Genomic DNA, 19,282 nt, shown 5'->3' with positions numbered 1-19,282 from the left:
TATATATATATATAATACGCAAGATTAAAATATTTTGAACAATAATTGAATTGCATGGTATAATAACTATAATTTTGTTTAATAATTATTATTTCCGTGTGACTATTTTGTTAACATATGTACATAAATAAGGAATCCATACATGAATGGAATTGACTAAAATATTTCAAATTAATTTCCGTGTAGAATAAGGAATGGAATCATATTTTGAATATTTTGTCAATTTTAGCCATAAATAAGGAATGATAAGGAAGGCTAGAATTTCTGATAAGTAATTATTATATAATATTATGTTGACCGATTTCAAAATGTTTGGATTAAAATGAGCGGGAAAGCTAGTACTTCTGTTTTAATATATATATAGATACCAAACCCTCAAGAAAACACTCTTCCATCCTTTGAACAAAACATGGCTTCTTCTCTCCGTTCATTTGCAGCTGCCCTTCTCTTTGTGATGCTGTTCATGGCCACTGGTTTGCCTCCTTCTTCTTCTTCCTTTCTTCTTAATGAACTGTACTCACCCAAAAACTCCCATTTTTGTTGTTTTATATATAAATACAATCCTTATACAATTTACCGACGATGCATGTTTATGTGAGTTTTTGTATCTACTGTTATGAAATTATGTACTTTAAGTATGAATTCTGTTTCTGAAATAAATTAATAATTGTGTCTTACATAGTGTTGCAAAAATCTCGATACTGATTCCTAGGCGCCGGCCGACTGCTAAGCGTATCACCATGATCAATGGTCTAGGCGGCCGGCCAACTAGGCAGCCCGTCTAGGCCACCGAAGCGCCTCCTACACTGCTTAGGCGCTAACCGCTTAGTCGGCCGATTAGCTATTGTTCTTTTTTTTTTTAATGAGCTATTTCACTCAAAACAATATGAAAACAACCCTAAATAGTTCAAATTTTAGATATTTTTTAGGTTAATATTTAATATTTTAGTATTAAGTATTAAGTATATTTTCAAAAAAAAAAAAGTATTAAGTATTAAATATTTTATAATTATTAGTCTTTAAAAAATTATAAAAATTTTACAATTTTTTTTTAAAATTACACGGGCGCGCGCCGATTAATTGTCTCCTTTACGCCCTAGGGCACCTGAGGAGAGTCTAGCGATTTTTTCAATCATGGTCTTATGTCATGAATTTATGCGTTTTGTGTTTTGGAATTTTGCGCTTATTAACACAAGTTATGTACCTAAATCATATTAGAAAAATAAGTAAATATATTACATGTGTATGTATCCTGTGTTTTAAATTTTTGTGTCTAGTATTATGAAATTCTGTACCTGAAATCTATACCTCGTCGTTTTGATCAAATGTCCATAATGCTATGTGGACCTTGGTCCATGATTTAAATTGGCTTATAAATATGCATATGAATGTATGTGCGTGTGCAGAGGTGGGAAGAGACACAAAAATGGTGGCGGAGGCGAAGCGGGAGTGTGTCGAGAAGCCGAGCGCGAATTACCATGGGTCATGTGGTAGTGACCTCGCTTGCCTAGCGGTTTGCCGGTCGGAGAAGATGAAAAGCGGCTACTGCAAAGGGGGGTTCGTCGGCGCCAAATGCACTTGCATTGTGCATTGCTTATAATTCATCAATTTACGTATATATCTACATAAATACAAATATATATATATTTCTATTCTGGCGAGAACAATTCTTTAGGTGTGGAGGTGAGGACAAATTATGGCGGTTGATTATGTCAGATCTAATGGTTATTATTTATTTTGATATATATATATTTTTTATAATTTCTTTATTTACCTTTTACTATACTCATTATTTTCTTCCCTTAAATAATCTCGAATTCCCTTAGTATAAACTTTAATAACAAAATATTTAGTTAATTATTTATTATTTTAACTTACTCTTTTATTTTTATACGAAAGGTCTTAGGTTCGAGTCTTATCTCATCAAAGTTGACATAATTGTTAAATATATACTACGAATACGTTTGAATGTATTAAAAAATACAATATAAAATTTAACATAAAATTTTGGTTAAATAATTAGCCCGACTAAATACATATATTGCATTCAAAGTTGAGCATCACAAATTATAAATAAGGAACATTGAAAATAATTTTATTGAATTTTTTAAAATAACGAATTTAGGTTAATTTTTTCTTTTCCTTTTTCTTTTTGTTTAATTAATCTTCTTTTGATTATTTAAAACAAGATTCAATATTAAAATTATGCTTTTTGCATTAATGTGAATGATTTAGGTCATTATGGTATTAATAATTTTTTGTCTGTATTTCTATAATGGTACAATTGTATATTAATTTACAAATACTGTAGTATTATTTTTTTATCGGGGAAAAAATTGTTCTTACATCATTGTCAGACCTGCGCGACCTAATTACAAGGTTGTTGATAAGAAATTCAACTATATCTAGACTTTAAACGGTAAGACCATTGTCCAAAAAATTAACAATGTTGACATTTCACTGGCTCCAATTGAACAAATTTACACATCATTCTCAGAATTTTATCCATGCATGAAAACTTCTAATAAAGAAATTTATAAGTTAATTTTTTACTATATCTTTTATAACAAAATCTATTGTAAGCATATATTTCGAATTATATATTATAATATAATCTTATATTGACAGCAATTACAAACTCCCAAAACAATTTGTCTAAACAACGAATGGAAATTTAAAAAAAAAAAATCAATGACTTATTGTTGTGGATGAAAAGTAAGTACTCCACTCTATTACTCTTATTAAATTAAATAATTTAGTAGATACAACCAAAAATAATACATATGCATTTCTTTAATTTAGAATTAGATGTCTACAATGCCTTTATTCAATAAATTTTTATGTTTGTTGATAATAATATGTAAGTAGTAATAAGATCATTATCTTACGTAGCTACGTTTAAAACTCATTATTAAAAATTTTAATGTAGGGCAATAGAACATCGTGACACACTTGACCGGTCGAAAAAATATCGAGACTACAACAATGCTGCAATCAATCTTGCAAACCGAGAAAATGGATAAATTTCAAAAATAGCTACTGTTGCGGCATTCATTGATCTTGTATGTAAAATGGTTATTGTACATCCTTTAAATATATTAGAACTGATATAAATTTACAATTAATTTTATTCTCTAAACTCAACTTGTTTAGATTAAGAGCAGAATCAACATCAACCTTAAATACAAAAACACTTTGTATTCGAACTATCTGTAGACTCATTGTTTTTACTATCAAGTAAACAAGTTAGAGAACTACAACAAGATGTACTACTCATGAACCTTCTACAAATATAATAAATATTAACATTTTGTTCAATAATTTCACATGAGAATTTACGACACACATCTTACAACACGAACATGTAGGAGAAAAAACTACCACAACCAAATTGTATTTTTATCGCTTAGAGTGACAAAATTATTAAACTTTATTAAAATTTTACTTAGTACATGGATATTTTAAAATTTTATTATCTGTGTTCTTTATACAAGCATGTTTTCCCCAAAATCTCCAATTGTCAATTAAATCCCTAACTTTTGATTTGCAACGACAAACCTGCGAACCTGTGAGCGAATTTGCGAACCTACAAACCATTTTCTGTATGCACCGCAACCTGTGAACTTGTTAGCCAACTTGTGACCCGTGTGAGCGAGCAACGAGCGGAATAATGTATAATTTACAAACATAATTTAAACAAGTTCGTTGCTTATATTATGTTTTATATATTGTGGTATGCATGCTCTAGAGATTTTGGGGAAAACATGCATCTAGCTTTGAGAGACTAAGGCTATGTTTGGCAAACCTAGCTGAAACGGTAGCTGAAAGCTGAAAAGCTATAAGCTCGAATCTGAAATCTGAAGAGCTGTTAAGCTAGTTGTTATGCTTAAAAGTGTTTGGTAAAATTAACTTTTTGATAAATTGATAAATGTAAAAAGACTAAAACGGACATCTTCATAAAAGTTAAATAGTTTTAAATTTAAATAGGTTTGTTTACATATTAAAATATAAAATAATGAAATCAATATAATTTAATAAAATATAAAGTAAGAACGTATATTTGAAAATATATAAAGTAAAACAAGATGTTTATAATTCATAAAATTATTTCATACAAAAATTTTTGTTAAAACACAAATATCAAATTAAAATTACAACGAAACATATTGAAGAAAAAAGCCAAAAGAGTTTTAATTGGGAGGGATAAATGATGTCATTTATATAAAATAATAAGGATAAAGATGGAAAAAAGTTAAGAAACTACAAGCTTATTTTTGAAAAGCTACTTGAAGTAGCGTTTCAAAATAAGCTCTTATTTTAAACTACTAGTTTATTTTGAAAACATTACCAAACAAAGCTTATAGCTTATTAGTAGCTTAAAATAAGCTATAAGCTCTGCCAAACACAACCTAATAATAAAAGTAATAATGCTTTATTTAAAAATATAATTAAAAATATGTTTAATTTAATATCCACGTAAGCCCCACGTGGCATGCATGGTAACCTATTGAGAAATGGATCAATCGGCTATTTGGTATAATTGAACAGATTTGGTAATTTAAGAGATTTAATTGTACATTTTTAAGTTTAATGACTTGATTGTATTTTTTGTATTCAGTACAATGGTCAATTTAAACGTTTTCCACTTTTCCCTCCACAACTATAATGAGCTAAATCTATATTATTATTTTTGGTAAAATTTAAACCCGCACTCTGCAATTGCTCGAAAGTAAGTAGTTAACTTTACTGGTTGGGAGAAAACGTGGTAGAAGTTAGGCCGAGCCTAAAGGCTTTCCTCTTATATAAACTACCAATAATACCAAACCCTCAAGAAATTAAACACTTTTTTTTTTCCATCTTCTTCATCATATCCTTTGCCAAACATGGCTTCATCTCTCCGTTCATTTGCAGCTGCCCTTCTCTTTGTGATAATGTTCATGGCCACTGGTTTGCCTCCTCCTCCTCCTCCTTCTTCCTTTCTTTTTAACTGAACTGTGTTAGGATTAAATGTTTACCACTTATGCTTAAAGTTATAGCCAGTAGCAAAGGCCCAATTTCATTTCCTAATACTGCCACATATTTTCGACACACTGGATGTTGAATTTAGCCCTTTAAACCCTGGAGGTGTGTGGTAATTGTGTGCAGAGGTGGGAAGAAACACAATAATGGTGGTGGAGGCGAGGACATGCGAGTCGCCGAGCGGGAAGTTCAAGGGGACATGTTCTCAGGACACCAACTGCGCAACGGTTTGCATGACGGAGGGGTTCTCCGGCGGCTCCTGCAAAGGGTTCCGCCGCCGCTGCATTTGCACTAAGCCTTGTTAAGCTGATTCATAGGCAGCTGCAGTGTGTGTATTGCTAAATTAAATAAATGTTACAAATCCAACCATGGATTTGTATTCTCTTTGCTCTTTGGCAAAGCCGGAATTCGAATTCAGTTGTGTTGATATACTAAATTTGATATATAAAAATATGAAGTTATATTTATAAATAAATGTTTTAATTTTACAATTGTCTATTATGTAACAATGTCGCACAGATTGTTCTGTGACGTATTAGGGTAATACTGAAGGGGAACAAGTGTTTATGTGAAACACATTCCGTTCAATAAAAATAAGTAAACAATCATTCTTCGAATTATTGTCCATTCGATTGTGCAATCTATTATTCACTATCTTCGTGACTGAAAAAGCTCTTTTAATACTTGTTGTAGCCATCATCTACCCCAGTGGATCGGAGTTTGTTGCTTTACCAGCTCTCATGGTTTTTGGTTCTCTAATTGCTTGCTAATTGCTAGCTGGTAATTACATGTATTCAGTCGTCGTTTCATGTTTCGCATGTTTTAAGTTTTCTTGTCTGATGTTATCAACTAATTTCTCCTTTGTGTTTTCATTCACACAAATTTTAAGCGCCGTAAACCGCTGTCACATTAATATAATGGTAAACGAGTTTAATAAAACTATGTTGTCTATTGGCCTAACTTCTAACATTATTTAAAAATTGTGCATTACCACTCAAAATGTAATATGTAACATTATTTTAATTTAAAGAAAAATCACAGAGCAAAAACAAGTCGTGGGGTTGTTTTATGACTTTTGAGTAGTTAAAAGGCAGACCAAACACTAATATTAGAATAGCGTGGATATAGGAAAAATGTAGGGGAAATATATGGAGAGAATATATGTATTGTATTGATCAGAATTGCTTGTCCTTTCTTCCGTGTATGGAGGGTTTATTTATACATATTTTGGGCAGCCTAGAGCTCTATAGGAAAAATGTAGGGGAAATATATGTAGAGAATATAGGTATTGTATTACTCAAAATTGCTTGTCCTTTCCTCCGTGTATAAAGGGTTTATTTATACATATTTTGGGCAGCCTAGAGCTCTACAAGGAATAAGAAACCTGGACTATTTCATATTGTGCTGTTACATTATAAGTTATATAACTAATAAGCCATAATCCTACTATTATTACAAATACTAAGTCCAATCTTTATAGAACTTTTCGATAACTCTGGGTCTCTTTCTTGGGCCTTCTTGATCCAGTTACAAGTAAGTAGTTAACTTTAACTTTACTAGTTGGGAGAAAACGTGGTAGAAGTCAGTTGTTATGCCATGGACCCGGGTCCATGTTCACAATTTCATAACTCCATGTTCATAATTTCATAGCTTAATGTTCACAATTTCATAACTCCATATTCACAGTTCCATAACTTCATGTTCACAATTTCATAATTTCATGTTCACAATTTCATAACTCTATGTTCACAATTTTATAACCCTATGTTCACAGTATCAAAATTCTATATTCAACAGTATAACACAATTTTTGAATCTATATAACAAAATTGTGAATATATAGTTCAAAAATTGTTAATATTGAATAATGTAATTTTGTATATTGAGATCTAAAATTGTGAATATGAAATTCTAAATTTGTAAACATAAGGTTTTAAATTTGTGAACATAAACTCGAGTCCACCTTGCAAGGTGGACTCGGTTCCATAGCATAATTTGCCGGTAGCAGTTAGGCCGAGCCTAAAGGCTTTCCTCTTATATAAACTACCAATAATACTAAACCCTCAAGAAAACACTTTTTTTTCCATCTTCTTCATCATATCCTTTGCAAAACATGGCTTCATCTCTCCGTTCATTTGCAGCTGCCCTTCTCTTTGTGATAATGTTCATGGCCACTGGTTTGCTTCCTCCCCCCTCCTCCTTCGATCTTCTTCTTCCTTTATTTCTTCTTAACTGACCCAAAACTCCCATTTTTGTAGTTTTATAAATATGCACATGAATGATTGTGTGTGGTAATTGTCTGCAGAGGTGGGAAGAAACACAATAATGGTGGTGGAGGCGAGGACGTGCGATTCGCCGAGCTCGAAGTTCAAGGGGCAATGTTCTCAGGACACCAACTGCGCAACGGTTTGCATGTCGGAGGGGTTCTCCGGCGGCTACTACAAAGGGTTCCGCCGCCGCTGCATATGCACTAAGCCTTGCTAAGTTAATTCATAGGCAGCTGCAGTGTATGTATTGCTAAATTAAATAAATGTTACAAATCCAACCATTGATTTGTATTCTCTTTGCTCTTTGGCAAAGCCAGAATTCGAATTCAGTTGTGTTAATATACTAAATTTGATATATAAAAATACGAAGGTAATAAGTTATATTTATAAATAAATGTTTTCATTTTACAATTGTCTGTTGTGTACGTGTATGCGTAGAAGCTGGTATGAGTAACAATGTCGCACTGAATGAGAACAAGTGTTCATGGGAAACACATTCCGTTCAATAAAAATAACTAAACAATCATTATTCATCAAATTATTTTTGAAGAAATCATTATTCATCAAATTATCTTTCATTCGATTGTGCAATCTATTATTCATGCACTATTTTCGTTATTGAAAAAGCTCTTTTAACACTTGCGGTAGCCATCACCTACTAGTGGAGTCTGCTGCTTTACCAGCTCTCATGGTTTTTGGTTCTCTTGCTTGCTTGCTAGCTGGTAATTACATGTATTCAGTTGTTTCATGTTTCGCACGTTTTCTGTTTTCTTGTCTAATGTTATCAAGTAATTTGTCCTTTGTTTTTTCATTCACACAAATTTTAAGCGCCCTAAGCCGCGGTCACATTAATAAAATGGCAAACAAGTTTAAGAAAACTATGTTGTCTACTGCCCTGACTTCTAACATACACTATTTAAAGTTTGTGCATTGGTATTACCAATCACCACTCAAAATGTAATATGTAACATTATTTACATAAAAATCACAGAGCAAAAATAAGTCTGATGGATCTGATCGAGAGAATGTTAACAAGAATTAAACTCGTGATTTCCTGGTACCTGCAGAACTATACATCACATGATCGAACACCTCTTTCGAGACAATGTAGTCTCATTTTTCCATCTACTTATATGCATATTAATTGATTATTAGTTATCTAAGTATATACTTATATAAAGAACCATACGAAAACCTAAAGGTTTTAGAACCTCACTCACTGATATAGTGTGAAGCCCCCACAGCATTTGCATTTCCCCCAAAACCCTCTTTCGTTCTCAACAAAAGATGGCTTCTTCTTCTTCTATTCAGTTGTTTGCCACTGCCTTACGCTTTGTGATGCTCTTCATGGCCACCGGTTTGCCCCCTCACTTTGTCCATTATTTCTTTCTAACATGGCATGGGATTTTATTATTTTGAACCTAATTGTGTTGTCAATAAGATACCTGTGAAATAACATATGTACCGCCAACTAAAAGCTCAAATTGTTTTCTAAATTTGAAGAAAATAAAGCCAATGTTACCCTAATGCAATCATTATTGTGTGGACCATACTAACTCTAATTGCCCAAATCCCTCATTTTCTGTCTACAACGACAAACCTTCGAACTTGCAATCTTGTGAACCTATGAACTTGTGAGTGAATCCGCGAACCTTCAAACCATTTTCTATCTGCAATGCAGCATGCGAACTTGTGAACAAACCTGCGAACCGTGTGAGAGAGCAGCGAGCAACCAGTGAAATAATGTTTAATTTATGAATACAATTTGAACAAGTTCGTTGCTTATATTCTGTTTTATGTATTCTAGTTCGCAGGTTTGGGAGATTTTGAGAAAAGCATGCCTGTAGTTTGAGAATTTGGGGAAACTAATAATAAGAGTATGTAATAATATTTTTAATTTAAAAAATATGTTTAATTAAATATCTACATAAGCGTACGTCACGTGGCATGACAACCCGTTGAGGAAGAGATCAACTTTATATTTGATGGCCAATTTAAACATTTTTCCTCCACAACTATAATTCTATAACGAGTTAAATCAACATTAATATCTTTGTTAAAATTTAAACGGGCATAGTGCAATTGTCCGAAAGTAGTTAACTTTACTTCTCTCATGGAGAAAACGTGGGGTTTCCTCTTAAAGCTATATATCCAAAAAACACTCTTCCTGTCCTCCATCTTTGCAAAACATGGCTTTATCTCTCCGTTCATTTGCAGCTGCCCTTCTCTTTGTGATGCTGTTCATGGCCACTGGTTTGCCTCCTCCCCCTTCTTCTTCTTCCTTTCTTCTTAATTGAACTGCATTTGTTAGTATTACGCCTAAAGCTATAGCCAGTATTGAAGGCGTAATTTTATTTCTTTATACTGTCACACATTTCGACACACTGGCTGTTGGATTTAGCCCTTTAAACCTTTACCGGCCTTTGACCAACCATCCTCCCTTTTACCAGTATCTGCCTAATAGTACTGACCCAAATTAAAACACCCATTATTTTTTGTTGTTTTATAAATATGCATATGAATGATTGTGTGAGCAGAGCTGGGAAGAAACACAATAATGGTGACGGAGGCGAGGAAGTGCGCGACGCCGAGCGGGAAGTTCAAGGGGCAGTGTTTCCGGCAAGCTAACTGCGCAACGATTTGCCAGTCGGAGGGGTATCCCGAAGGCGACTGCAAAGGGACGTTTAATCGCCGCTGCTACTGCATTAAGCCTTGCTAGCTAAATAAATGTTACAAATCCAACCATGGATAGATCAGTCTTCTCTTTGCTCTTCGGCAAAGCTAGAATTCAAATTCAATTGCGTTAATATACTAAAATATGAATGTAATAAGTTATATTTATAAATAAATGTTTTATCAATACTTTGAAACACATTTCTTTCACTAAAAATAACCAAACAATCATTCATCCAATTATCTTCCATTCAATTGCTTTACCAGCTTTCATGGTGTTTAATTTGGTTCTCTTGCTTGCTAGCTGGTAATTACATGTATTCAGTTACGTTGTTTCATGTTTCGTACGTTTTCAGTTTCCTTGTCTGAGGTTATCAACTAATTTCTCCTTTGTTTTTTCATTCACACAAATTTTAAGCGCAGTAAACCGCGGTCACACTAATATAATGATAAACAATAAGTTTAAGAAAACTATGTTCGTTAGGTTGTCTCTACTGGCCTAACTTATTCTAATAAAAATTGTGCATTGGTATTATCAATCACCACTCAAAATGTAATATGTAACATTATTTTAAAGAAAAATCACAGAGTAAAAATAAGTCATGGATGACGGATTTAATCGAGAGAATGTTAACAAGAATTAAACTATGTGATTTCTTGGTACCCGTAGAATCATGAATCACATGATCGACAATGTACTCTCATTTTACCCTCTACTTACGGCTTACCTGCATATTAATTGATTATTAGTTATGTAAGTATATACTTATATAAAGAACCATACGAAAACCTAAGGGGGTGTTTGGTTGGGTGTAGTTTGGGGGGAATTGGAATTCATTGAATTGCAATTCAATGAATTCACAAACTACATTATTTGGTTGGTGGGAATTGCAATTCCGCGGAATTGCAATTCCCTCCAAATGATGAATTGCAATTCATGGGGTACCCCCCATGAATTGCAATTCAATGGAGAAGAGGGGCAATTTTGTTGGTGTAAAGACAATTTTGCCCCTCCTCACATACCCTTTGTTTTTTTTTTAATAAATTTGAAAGAATTATTATTATTTTGAAAGAATTATTATTATTATTATTATTTAAAGAATTATTATTATTATTCTATTACTATAACTACAACATCTACTATAACACAAGGGCATTTTAGTCATTTTATCATTTCTTACCTTTCAATTCCTTGTACTCCTATTCCTGCATACCAAACACTGTAATTGCAATTCCTACTTTATTCATTGAATTGCAATTCCACCGAATTACAATTCTTTTCCCCCCTAATTCCCTCCTCCCAACCAAACGCCCTGTAAAGGTTTCAGTACCTTACTCACTGATATAGTGTGAAGTCCCCACAGCTTTTGCATTTCCCCCAAAACCCTCTTTCGTTACTCAACAAAAGATGGCTTCTTCTTCTTCTTCTTCAAGTTGGTTGTTTGCCACTGCCTTACTCTTTGTGATGGTCATGGCCACCGGTTTGCCCTCTCTCTTTCTCCATTATTTCTTTCTAACATGGCATGGGATTTTACTATTTTGAACCTAATTGTGTTGTCGATAAGATACCTGTGAAATAACATATATGTACCGCCAACTAAAAGCTCAATTTGTTTTTCTAAATTTGAAGAAAATTAAGGCGATGTTACCTTAAAGTGGATTAGTTTCCAATTGTATTTAATTAGTCTTGCATGTTTTGTATGTAACTGATGGGCGTCGAAACCAACAAATAATAAATACTTACTCTTATGAATCTATTTTTAGCAATAGATTTAATAAATAATGAAATGGGAATCGAAACTTAAATAGCAACAATAAAATAGAAAATAATGTCGAATAGCAAATAATTATCAAATAAATGTCAATGACAAATGGTATCCAACCCAAGGTATAACATCAGTTTAATTCTAACAAGACAGATATTGAAATGCAAGCCAAACTAACTTTACTCTTACTAGATTGGTTATGGTTATTAACAAGCTCTAACAACCTGNCTAGATTGGTTATGGTTATTAACAAGCTCTAACAACCTGTCTTTCCTTACTTCGTCGGTAATTAAAACAAGCTCTTTAATTACTTCCCTAGCTAATAATAAACAACCCTAAACAAGCTCTTAGGATTTTAGGGCATTATCGAATTAGAAAGATTACCAATCCTAGCCAACAAACTCATAAGCTCGGTTCATTTAAGCTAGACTATATATCTCCATAACACAAAACGAAAATCAGTTATAATCAAATTGTGCTACTAGCCAACAAACTCATAAGCTCGGTTCATTTAAGCTAGACTATATATCTCCATAACACAAAACGAAAATCAGTTATAATCAAATTGTGCTACTAGCCAACAAACTCATAAGCTCGGTTCATTTAAGCTAGACTATATATCTCCATAACACAAAACGAAAATCAGTTATAATCAAATTGTGCTACTAGCCAACAAACTCATAAGCTCGGTTCATTTAAGCTAGACTATATATCTCCATAACACAAAACGAAAATCAGTTATAATCAAATTGTGCTATTTGCTACTAACATCAAAACACTTAAACAATTACGGATTCAAGGTTCTGACTAGCAATTTAATAACTTGACAATTAAACAATGGGCCCTATTACAACAATTAATCAAGCAAACATTCATATATATGAATATAACAGAAGATATATAGATAATAAAGTGCAAAGAATAATTTAGGCTAAATAAAGCTTACTGATCTTGTAGAATCAAATTTCTATAATCCTCGAATTGGAAAAACAAGAACTCAGCAGGACATCGTAGAAAGTGTTTACAATATATATAAAATTCTTCTGTGAAAATCTGACGATTTCTACTGAAAACATACATCCCTATTTATATTAATTTTGGCTCAAATTCAGCCGTTCATTCGTAGCAACAGTCCGAAGAAGTCGCAGACGAAAGCTGATCGCGGAAGTTCGTGGACGAAATCATCGCTCAAAAGTGCCGCGGTCTTCGCAAGCCACAAAAATTATGGTTGATGCATTCTACATAATTAGAAAACACAAAAACAAAACAAAATAAAATAAAATTAATAACCTAGCTAATAAAAGGTAATTCTAGCATTGGGCTACTGGACTCATACGTACATAACAAAAAGATAAAGGGAAAGGGAATTAATAAACTCATAATATTATATTGGTTGGGTTCTAGGGCTGCACAAAACATTAAAACAATAAAAATATATTAGTTCAAATAATTAGTTGAGTCCAATTCTTATTAATTAGGATAATATAATTTTAATAGCCAAAATGCTTATTAAGCTTAATTATTAAACTAATTATTATATTAGGATAAAATATAAAATAAAGTTTAAAATAAATATAATGTAAAATAAGTAAAACTAATTTATTATAAGAATTAAATATAAATAAGTATAAAAATATTGCTTATCGGTAACCAAAATAATCATGTCATGTATTGATGCTTTACTAGCAATATTGTTTTCATTTTATTTTTGTTATATTGTGATGGAAAAAAGGATATCCCCTTTTAATAAACTATAATACATGTGTTGTGAACTTTAGTCCAAAAATTATGTGTCTGCGCAATTAACACACAGTGTATCTGAAGTTAACAATTCTTGTACTTATAAACAATTAAAATTGAAGGCACATAACATGATAATAACAAACACATAACATGATAACTATAGACACATAAATTATATTATTAATAATTACAAGTAAATAATATATTAACTGCCGACATATAAGATATTGGTTAACATGTTATTTATCTGCAATTAACATATTATATACATGCAGTTAATAGTTTATGTGTATGTTATTACCATGTGATGTGCCTTCAATTTGTTTATATGTACAAAAAAGGTTAACTGCGTGCAGGTACAAAATGTGAGAATTGCATATACAAAATCTGAAGATTATTTTTGGATTAAGATCCACAATGCAAGATAGACCCTGGTCCATGGTATAATTTGCGGAGTATCTAATGTGTCTGAGTACATAAGACTACAAACGATGGAATAAAAGTAATAATAAAGGACTAGGGATTGGAACGGGTGTTATTGGTTTGATGCCATTAAGCAAAGAATTGAGGGTTATAAATTTCACAATTGGGTTCATGTCTACCAACTCCAAATTGGTTAACTAACACCCCACTCTGGTGATGCAATGTTAGGCCAATTCGGTAAATGGAGGTTGTGACCCACTCTTGTGACGCTACCAATCCTCCTCATTAAGCATGCACGAGTAGTCTAGACCTTCAACACTACCTACACTCGTAAGTGAGCTTGAAGGTCGTGAGATGTGGTCTTATGAATAATGGTAGTTGAGGGACGAATCTAGGGGTGTAAAAAACCCGTGGACTCCTTGCCCATTTGGTTGCCAAGATTCCATACTAGCTAGACAAGTATTGATAAGTTAGTGCACAAATCCATCAACACTATCACACTAAACATCTCACTGAAACAAGAACCCTAGATTGAGTTTCAACCCTGGAATGAAATAAATATCAAATATGCATCCGAACACAATAATCACCATTATCCAACCCTTAAACTACTCTACTCATTCATAATGTAAATATAGAACACAAGAACATTCATCAATACCATCATTCAACAATATATAAGACAAATGAAAATGAAAATAGCTTTAATAAACTAGAATCCAACAAGATAGAGTAAATAAACACAATAACAATCCAAATTATGCAAGAGTAACAAAGCTAGAACAAAAGAGTAGCTACAAAAGTAAAAAATACCTTAAACAGCAACTTTTCCCTACTGCTACTGCGACTGTGGTAACCCTCTCTGGCCAAAAGGAAAAAAAAAAAGAAAAAAAAGAAAAAAAAAAAAGAAAGATGTATTTATAGGCGCACTCCAAGTTTTCGGCGCATGAGTTCCGCACGGGCGTGCCACTGCCAGTGCGTGGTCTTGTTTTCAAGCATCATCCTTCTTGGCTCCAGTCCTTTGCGCGTTTTTTCTCCGGTTCTGCTTCCGGCCATTCTCTTTTTTGATGTATTTTTGTTCCAAAATAATCAACTTTTGCTCCCTTATTCATTTTCCTTCCTCCAAAGTGTATTTGGTCATTATGAGCATAAAACACCTTTATTAGTTCGGAGACTCAAATAATCATTCCAAAATTGGTGCAAAAATGGGTAAGAATGAGGTGAAAATATGTTACAAAATGAGAGTCATCACTAATGAATTTTTAAAAAAAAAGTTTAATTGTCATGTTAGATGGTAAAAGTTCTTTTGTCCCCATAGCTTTATCCATCCAAATGAGGGTTAATGCCTAAATTGCGATAGTTTATTCATGACTAGTGATCGATAATGGATGGGATACTAATTAAGGTACAACCTACCAGTCACCCTCTAGTTGGTCAGACTCTCCTCATAGCAACTAGTTGGAACTGCGGGCCGTAGCCTGGGGTGTGTTGATAATAATTCCTGGAAGTCGTTGAGCTATATAGGCAAAGCGGGGGCCCACGACTCAACACAAACAGGAGTGTGACATCTTGGGCCTATTCATGACATAATAGGACTGGTTTTCCTATTCTTAATGTAACAAGGACTTCTAGTGCGGAACAACTTAGGATTTAGCTCATTTTTAGGACTCTGAGCCCCTATTTGTATAAATACTCCCTCCCAAGGGATAAAATGGATTCAATTTTTCATAATAATAAAACACTTTTTCTTTGCCCATATTCTTCCATACATGTTTTATTAATGGTGGCATTATTGGCCCGTCATCAAGTGCCAATTAGTCATAAAACCAACAATGAGAATAATGAGATATTGTTCTGATCTACGGTTATGTACATCATATTTTCATAGCAATACTATTGTTTACTCTGTTCTTTGTATTATCGTAGCGCGACAAATCATCTTTTAAGTCGGAAAATCTAGTTCAATCAACAACAAAATTTATCGCAACACGATGAGTTCTCAAAAGTATATGCAATAATTCATCACAACTCGTTTGCTTCAGGCAATGCAAATCGGCATGATATGAATCACTTATAGCTTTTAAGCTCAACATTTCATATAATTTTATCATGTATCACTATGTGACATGATTATAATTTTTTTTTTTTTGATTGGATAACATAGAACTAAAGATAAAAAATTTAAGACTTCTTTCATGAGTCAAAAGTCACCCAAAGATTGATCCACATATAAGGTCTTCCAGACTTTTATTAGAAAAAACAGTGCAATGACCAGTCACATTGTCAAGTAGGGAAGGTTTAGAACTTAGAAAGCATATTCCCACAAAAACTAAGTTTTGGATGTCTTTTAAAAATCAGCAACATTCAAAATACTTATTATAATTTTGTAATGTACTACTTCTACTAGAGTACAATGTAACTATCATAAAAGACAATAAGACTCATACTACTTAGTATGATTTTGTCATGCACTTCTACTAAGTACAAGGTGAGTTGCCTATAAGGTTGATGCAGTCCTTTTATTAATTTTGTCTTTCTAACTAGATTAGCATCCTAACACCTCAAATTCGATTATTGGAGGATTATAATACATAGTAATTTTTTATTGTAGCAATGGTTTTAGGATTGACAAAGAATTTATGGATCATTTTTTTCTAATCAAATATTCATCATCGAGGTCCTGGTTTAAGAGGTGACATACGAAAACTAGTGCTTTTAATTTACCTTCTCAACAAAACTAAATTCAAAATTGGGACTTATAATTTTCAAATCTCAAGATGTGATATAAATTCTAATGTTAATTTCTATAATCAAAAGCTAGCCAAATAATTAGACTTAGCTTGGATTTTAAGTAAGTAATAATTTATATATACGTGTATGTGTTACGAAGACTAGGGTTTGCCATATTCTCCATTTTGTGCAGTCGACTTTGTCCCCTTCTCTGAGTTCTCTCTAGTTTCTATACTCTCTTATTGTATTCTACTAATTCTAGTTCAGCAAGTATGTATTTCGAGTGCTGGATCAATAACCTGATTTATATATGGTAATCTATTAATGATCACGATAAAGTGAATCAATTTTAAGGAAATTGTGTACTACACAAGCTTTATATTTTATTTTTCTCATTTAATGTTTTTTCTAACACAAATTAAAAATTATTTGTTGCAGTGGACAGTTTTAATAATTTCAACACGATATTTATAAAAATAACTTAGAAAACACAGAAATTGCATAACTTCCGACAAGAAAACGAAACACACAACATGTGAATACATAAGATATATGTAACGAACAACCAAATCCAAACAACATGCATGAGATCGAGGAGCTTGGCAGCCACCAATTAAAGCACTGAAAGCATAGCAGACAAACTCCACGTACCATGCATGCATGCATGTTTGGATTATATTATTTGGGACATTTTATTTATTTAGCTATATATGTATGTATATATAAACACTGATCCAATTGAAGTTGAAGCAAGCAATGTAGTTAGCAGCAAGGCTTGGTGCAGGTGCAGATGGGGGGGAAGGAACCGGTGCAGGTCCCACTGGAAAACCCCTCAGACTTGCAAACTGTATTGCAGTTGCCGTTGGCAAAAATACATGCCCCCCTGAACTTTTCACTTTTCGACGAGCACATTCTGGGACCCGCAGCCATTATTCCCATCCCTGCACAATTAGATCCAATAATTATTAACACTCACATCATGAAGAAGAAAATAATGTTTGGGAAATAAAGCATCCAATTACTCCTGGAGAACATGCGGACGTACTAATTATTTCATCCGCCCATCTAAAATAATCAATAACTGAAAAGTAAAGAAAAAACGTGAGGGTGTTTTGAGTTAGTTAGTGGGTTTGACTAGTTGATAGTACTAGCTGTAGAAAGATGTTTGGTAAATTAGCTGTTAGCTGATAACTAATTTCATGAAAAATGATTTTTTTCAAAAATCTGTTTTGAACATCTTTTTGAATTTTAGGATTTGAAGCAATAAGGTATTACAAAAAACTAATTAATCAAACACTTATATTGGCTGAAATAAATAATGTTGATCAAATAAGCCAAAATTGGCTGAAAAACTAACTATGATATCAAATAGGGTCGTGGTGATTTTTCTATAATTACAATTATGCATTTTGGAATGATTGATTGTGCATTACAAAATATATAGTTGATTGTGTATTTGGATTTTGGAGAAAAGTTTCCAAATGAACAGTCAAATATTTTCAAATGTATATATATATATATATATATATATATATATATATATATATAGACTTCATCCCATACCATGTTAAAACGAAGATATATATAGAATGGAGAAAGGGAGAGAGCAAACCAGAGGCCATGAAGAGCATCACCAAGAGTGAGGCAGTTGCAAACAAACGAACAGAAGAAGAAGAAGCCATCGTATAGTAGTTGAGAACAAAAGAGGGTTTTTGCTTAGGGGAAATGGGAATGCTGTCACTATATCAGTAGGTGAAGTATTTATAAGTGACAATTTGAGACTGGACCATGCTGTCATCACTTATACCTCACGATGTGCCGTCATCAATCCTTACAAAAAGAAAATGTTAGGTTTAGATTATTGACTTGTAACAATAAGATTACAAGTCCCACTCAACACAAAACTTTTTTGATTTGACGTGATTAATAATAAGAAACTTACCTCATTGTGATTTTCGACTGAATAAGATCACAACGTATGGTTTACTTCGTTTACACTCTCAATGGTCCATCCTTACAAAAAAATTAAATGATTCATGTAGTGGGAGGAAATCAAACATGAGAGATTCTAACATGACCAAAGCTTAGTTAGCAAATTGTATTTCATCATAACCAAAACTCGAGCTTGAAAAAGATGTAATGTATTAAAAAGAGAAATGACACTTTTAATCCAACAATTATGATTCGGTATAGCTTTAGGTTCCTAATTTTGAATTGTAATTTCTAAGATAAGTAACATGTAGTGTATTCAGTCAGCTCAAATGGTGAAATAATATATATAATTCTTCTATTAGCTGCTTTTGTTTCAATTTATTTCACATGACCTCAGAAATTTGAATATTTTAATATCATATTTCCTTGTTTAGTTCAAGAAAACGGGAGATCAATGTAGGGAATGTGAAATTGTCAACCTTTATTTTTAGTTATTTTGGTAATTAGCATCCATAGAAATTACAACCCCTTTACATTTTTTTGTGAAACTTTCAAAAATATTACTTTAATTACCTCAAAATATTTTTTAAACAAAACACTTCATCGGCTTTTTTGTATAGTACCAAACCATCACTCTTATTACTCGATTGTTAATTAGTCAGAAATTCTTAACTTTGTTTTTCAATTTTGTTTACAATAAATTTGTATTTATTTAATATATGAATATAT

At 32.5% G+C, this 19,282-nt stretch overlaps 5 protein-coding genes across 5 annotated transcripts in view; 4 read left to right on the top strand and 1 right to left on the bottom strand.

The window, feature by feature from the left end:
• Window positions 1-5,490, top strand: part of LOC116002709 (defensin-like protein 1) — a 24,093-nt gene extending 18,603 nt beyond the window's left edge. The window contains exon 3 of the mRNA XM_031242877.1: window positions 5,335-5,490. The gene's annotated coding sequence lies outside the window, so the exon portion shown is untranslated. The remainder of the gene's footprint in view (window positions 1-5,334) is intronic.
• On the top strand, window positions 4,836-5,324 carry LOC116002711 (defensin Ec-AMP-D1-like). The gene is made up of 2 exons (XM_031242878.1): window positions 4,836-4,947; window positions 5,146-5,324. Exons 1-2 carry the CDS (start codon window positions 4,884-4,886, stop codon window positions 5,322-5,324), a joined length of 243 nt encoding a protein of 80 aa, XP_031098738.1. The 5' UTR covers window positions 4,836-4,883.
• A 1,642-nt stretch (window positions 5,491-7,132) lies between the features above and the next one.
• On the top strand, window positions 7,133-7,503 carry LOC116000874 (defensin Ec-AMP-D1-like). Its single transcript, XM_031240737.1, has 2 exons — window positions 7,133-7,196; window positions 7,325-7,503. The coding sequence occupies exons 1-2, from the start codon at window positions 7,133-7,135 to the stop codon at window positions 7,501-7,503; spliced, it is 243 nt and encodes an 80-aa protein (XP_031096597.1).
• Window positions 7,504-9,475: 1,972 nt separating this feature from the next.
• On the top strand, window positions 9,476-10,158 carry LOC116000962 (defensin D2-like). Its single transcript, XM_031240843.1, has 2 exons — window positions 9,476-9,539; window positions 9,824-10,158. Exons 1-2 carry the CDS (start codon window positions 9,476-9,478, stop codon window positions 10,003-10,005), a joined length of 246 nt encoding a protein of 81 aa, XP_031096703.1. The 3' UTR covers window positions 10,006-10,158.
• Window positions 10,159-17,157: 6,999 nt separating this feature from the next.
• Window positions 17,158-18,330, bottom strand: LOC116000978 (defensin Ec-AMP-D1-like). Its single transcript, XM_031240857.1, has 2 exons — window positions 18,234-18,330; window positions 17,158-17,562 (listed from the first exon to the last, which is right to left on the bottom strand). The coding sequence occupies exons 1-2, from the start codon at window positions 18,301-18,303 to the stop codon at window positions 17,384-17,386; spliced, it is 249 nt and encodes an 82-aa protein (XP_031096717.1). The 5' UTR covers window positions 18,304-18,330; the 3' UTR covers window positions 17,158-17,383.
• Between the last annotated feature and the right edge of the window lie 952 nt (window positions 18,331-19,282).

Source organism: Ipomoea triloba, chromosome 13 (assembly GCF_003576645.1).
Source record: "Ipomoea triloba cultivar NCNSP0323 chromosome 13, ASM357664v1".
Lineage (NCBI taxonomy): Eukaryota > Viridiplantae > Streptophyta > Magnoliopsida > Solanales > Convolvulaceae > Ipomoea > Ipomoea triloba.
This window is presented reverse-complemented; position numbering and strand designations above follow the sequence as displayed.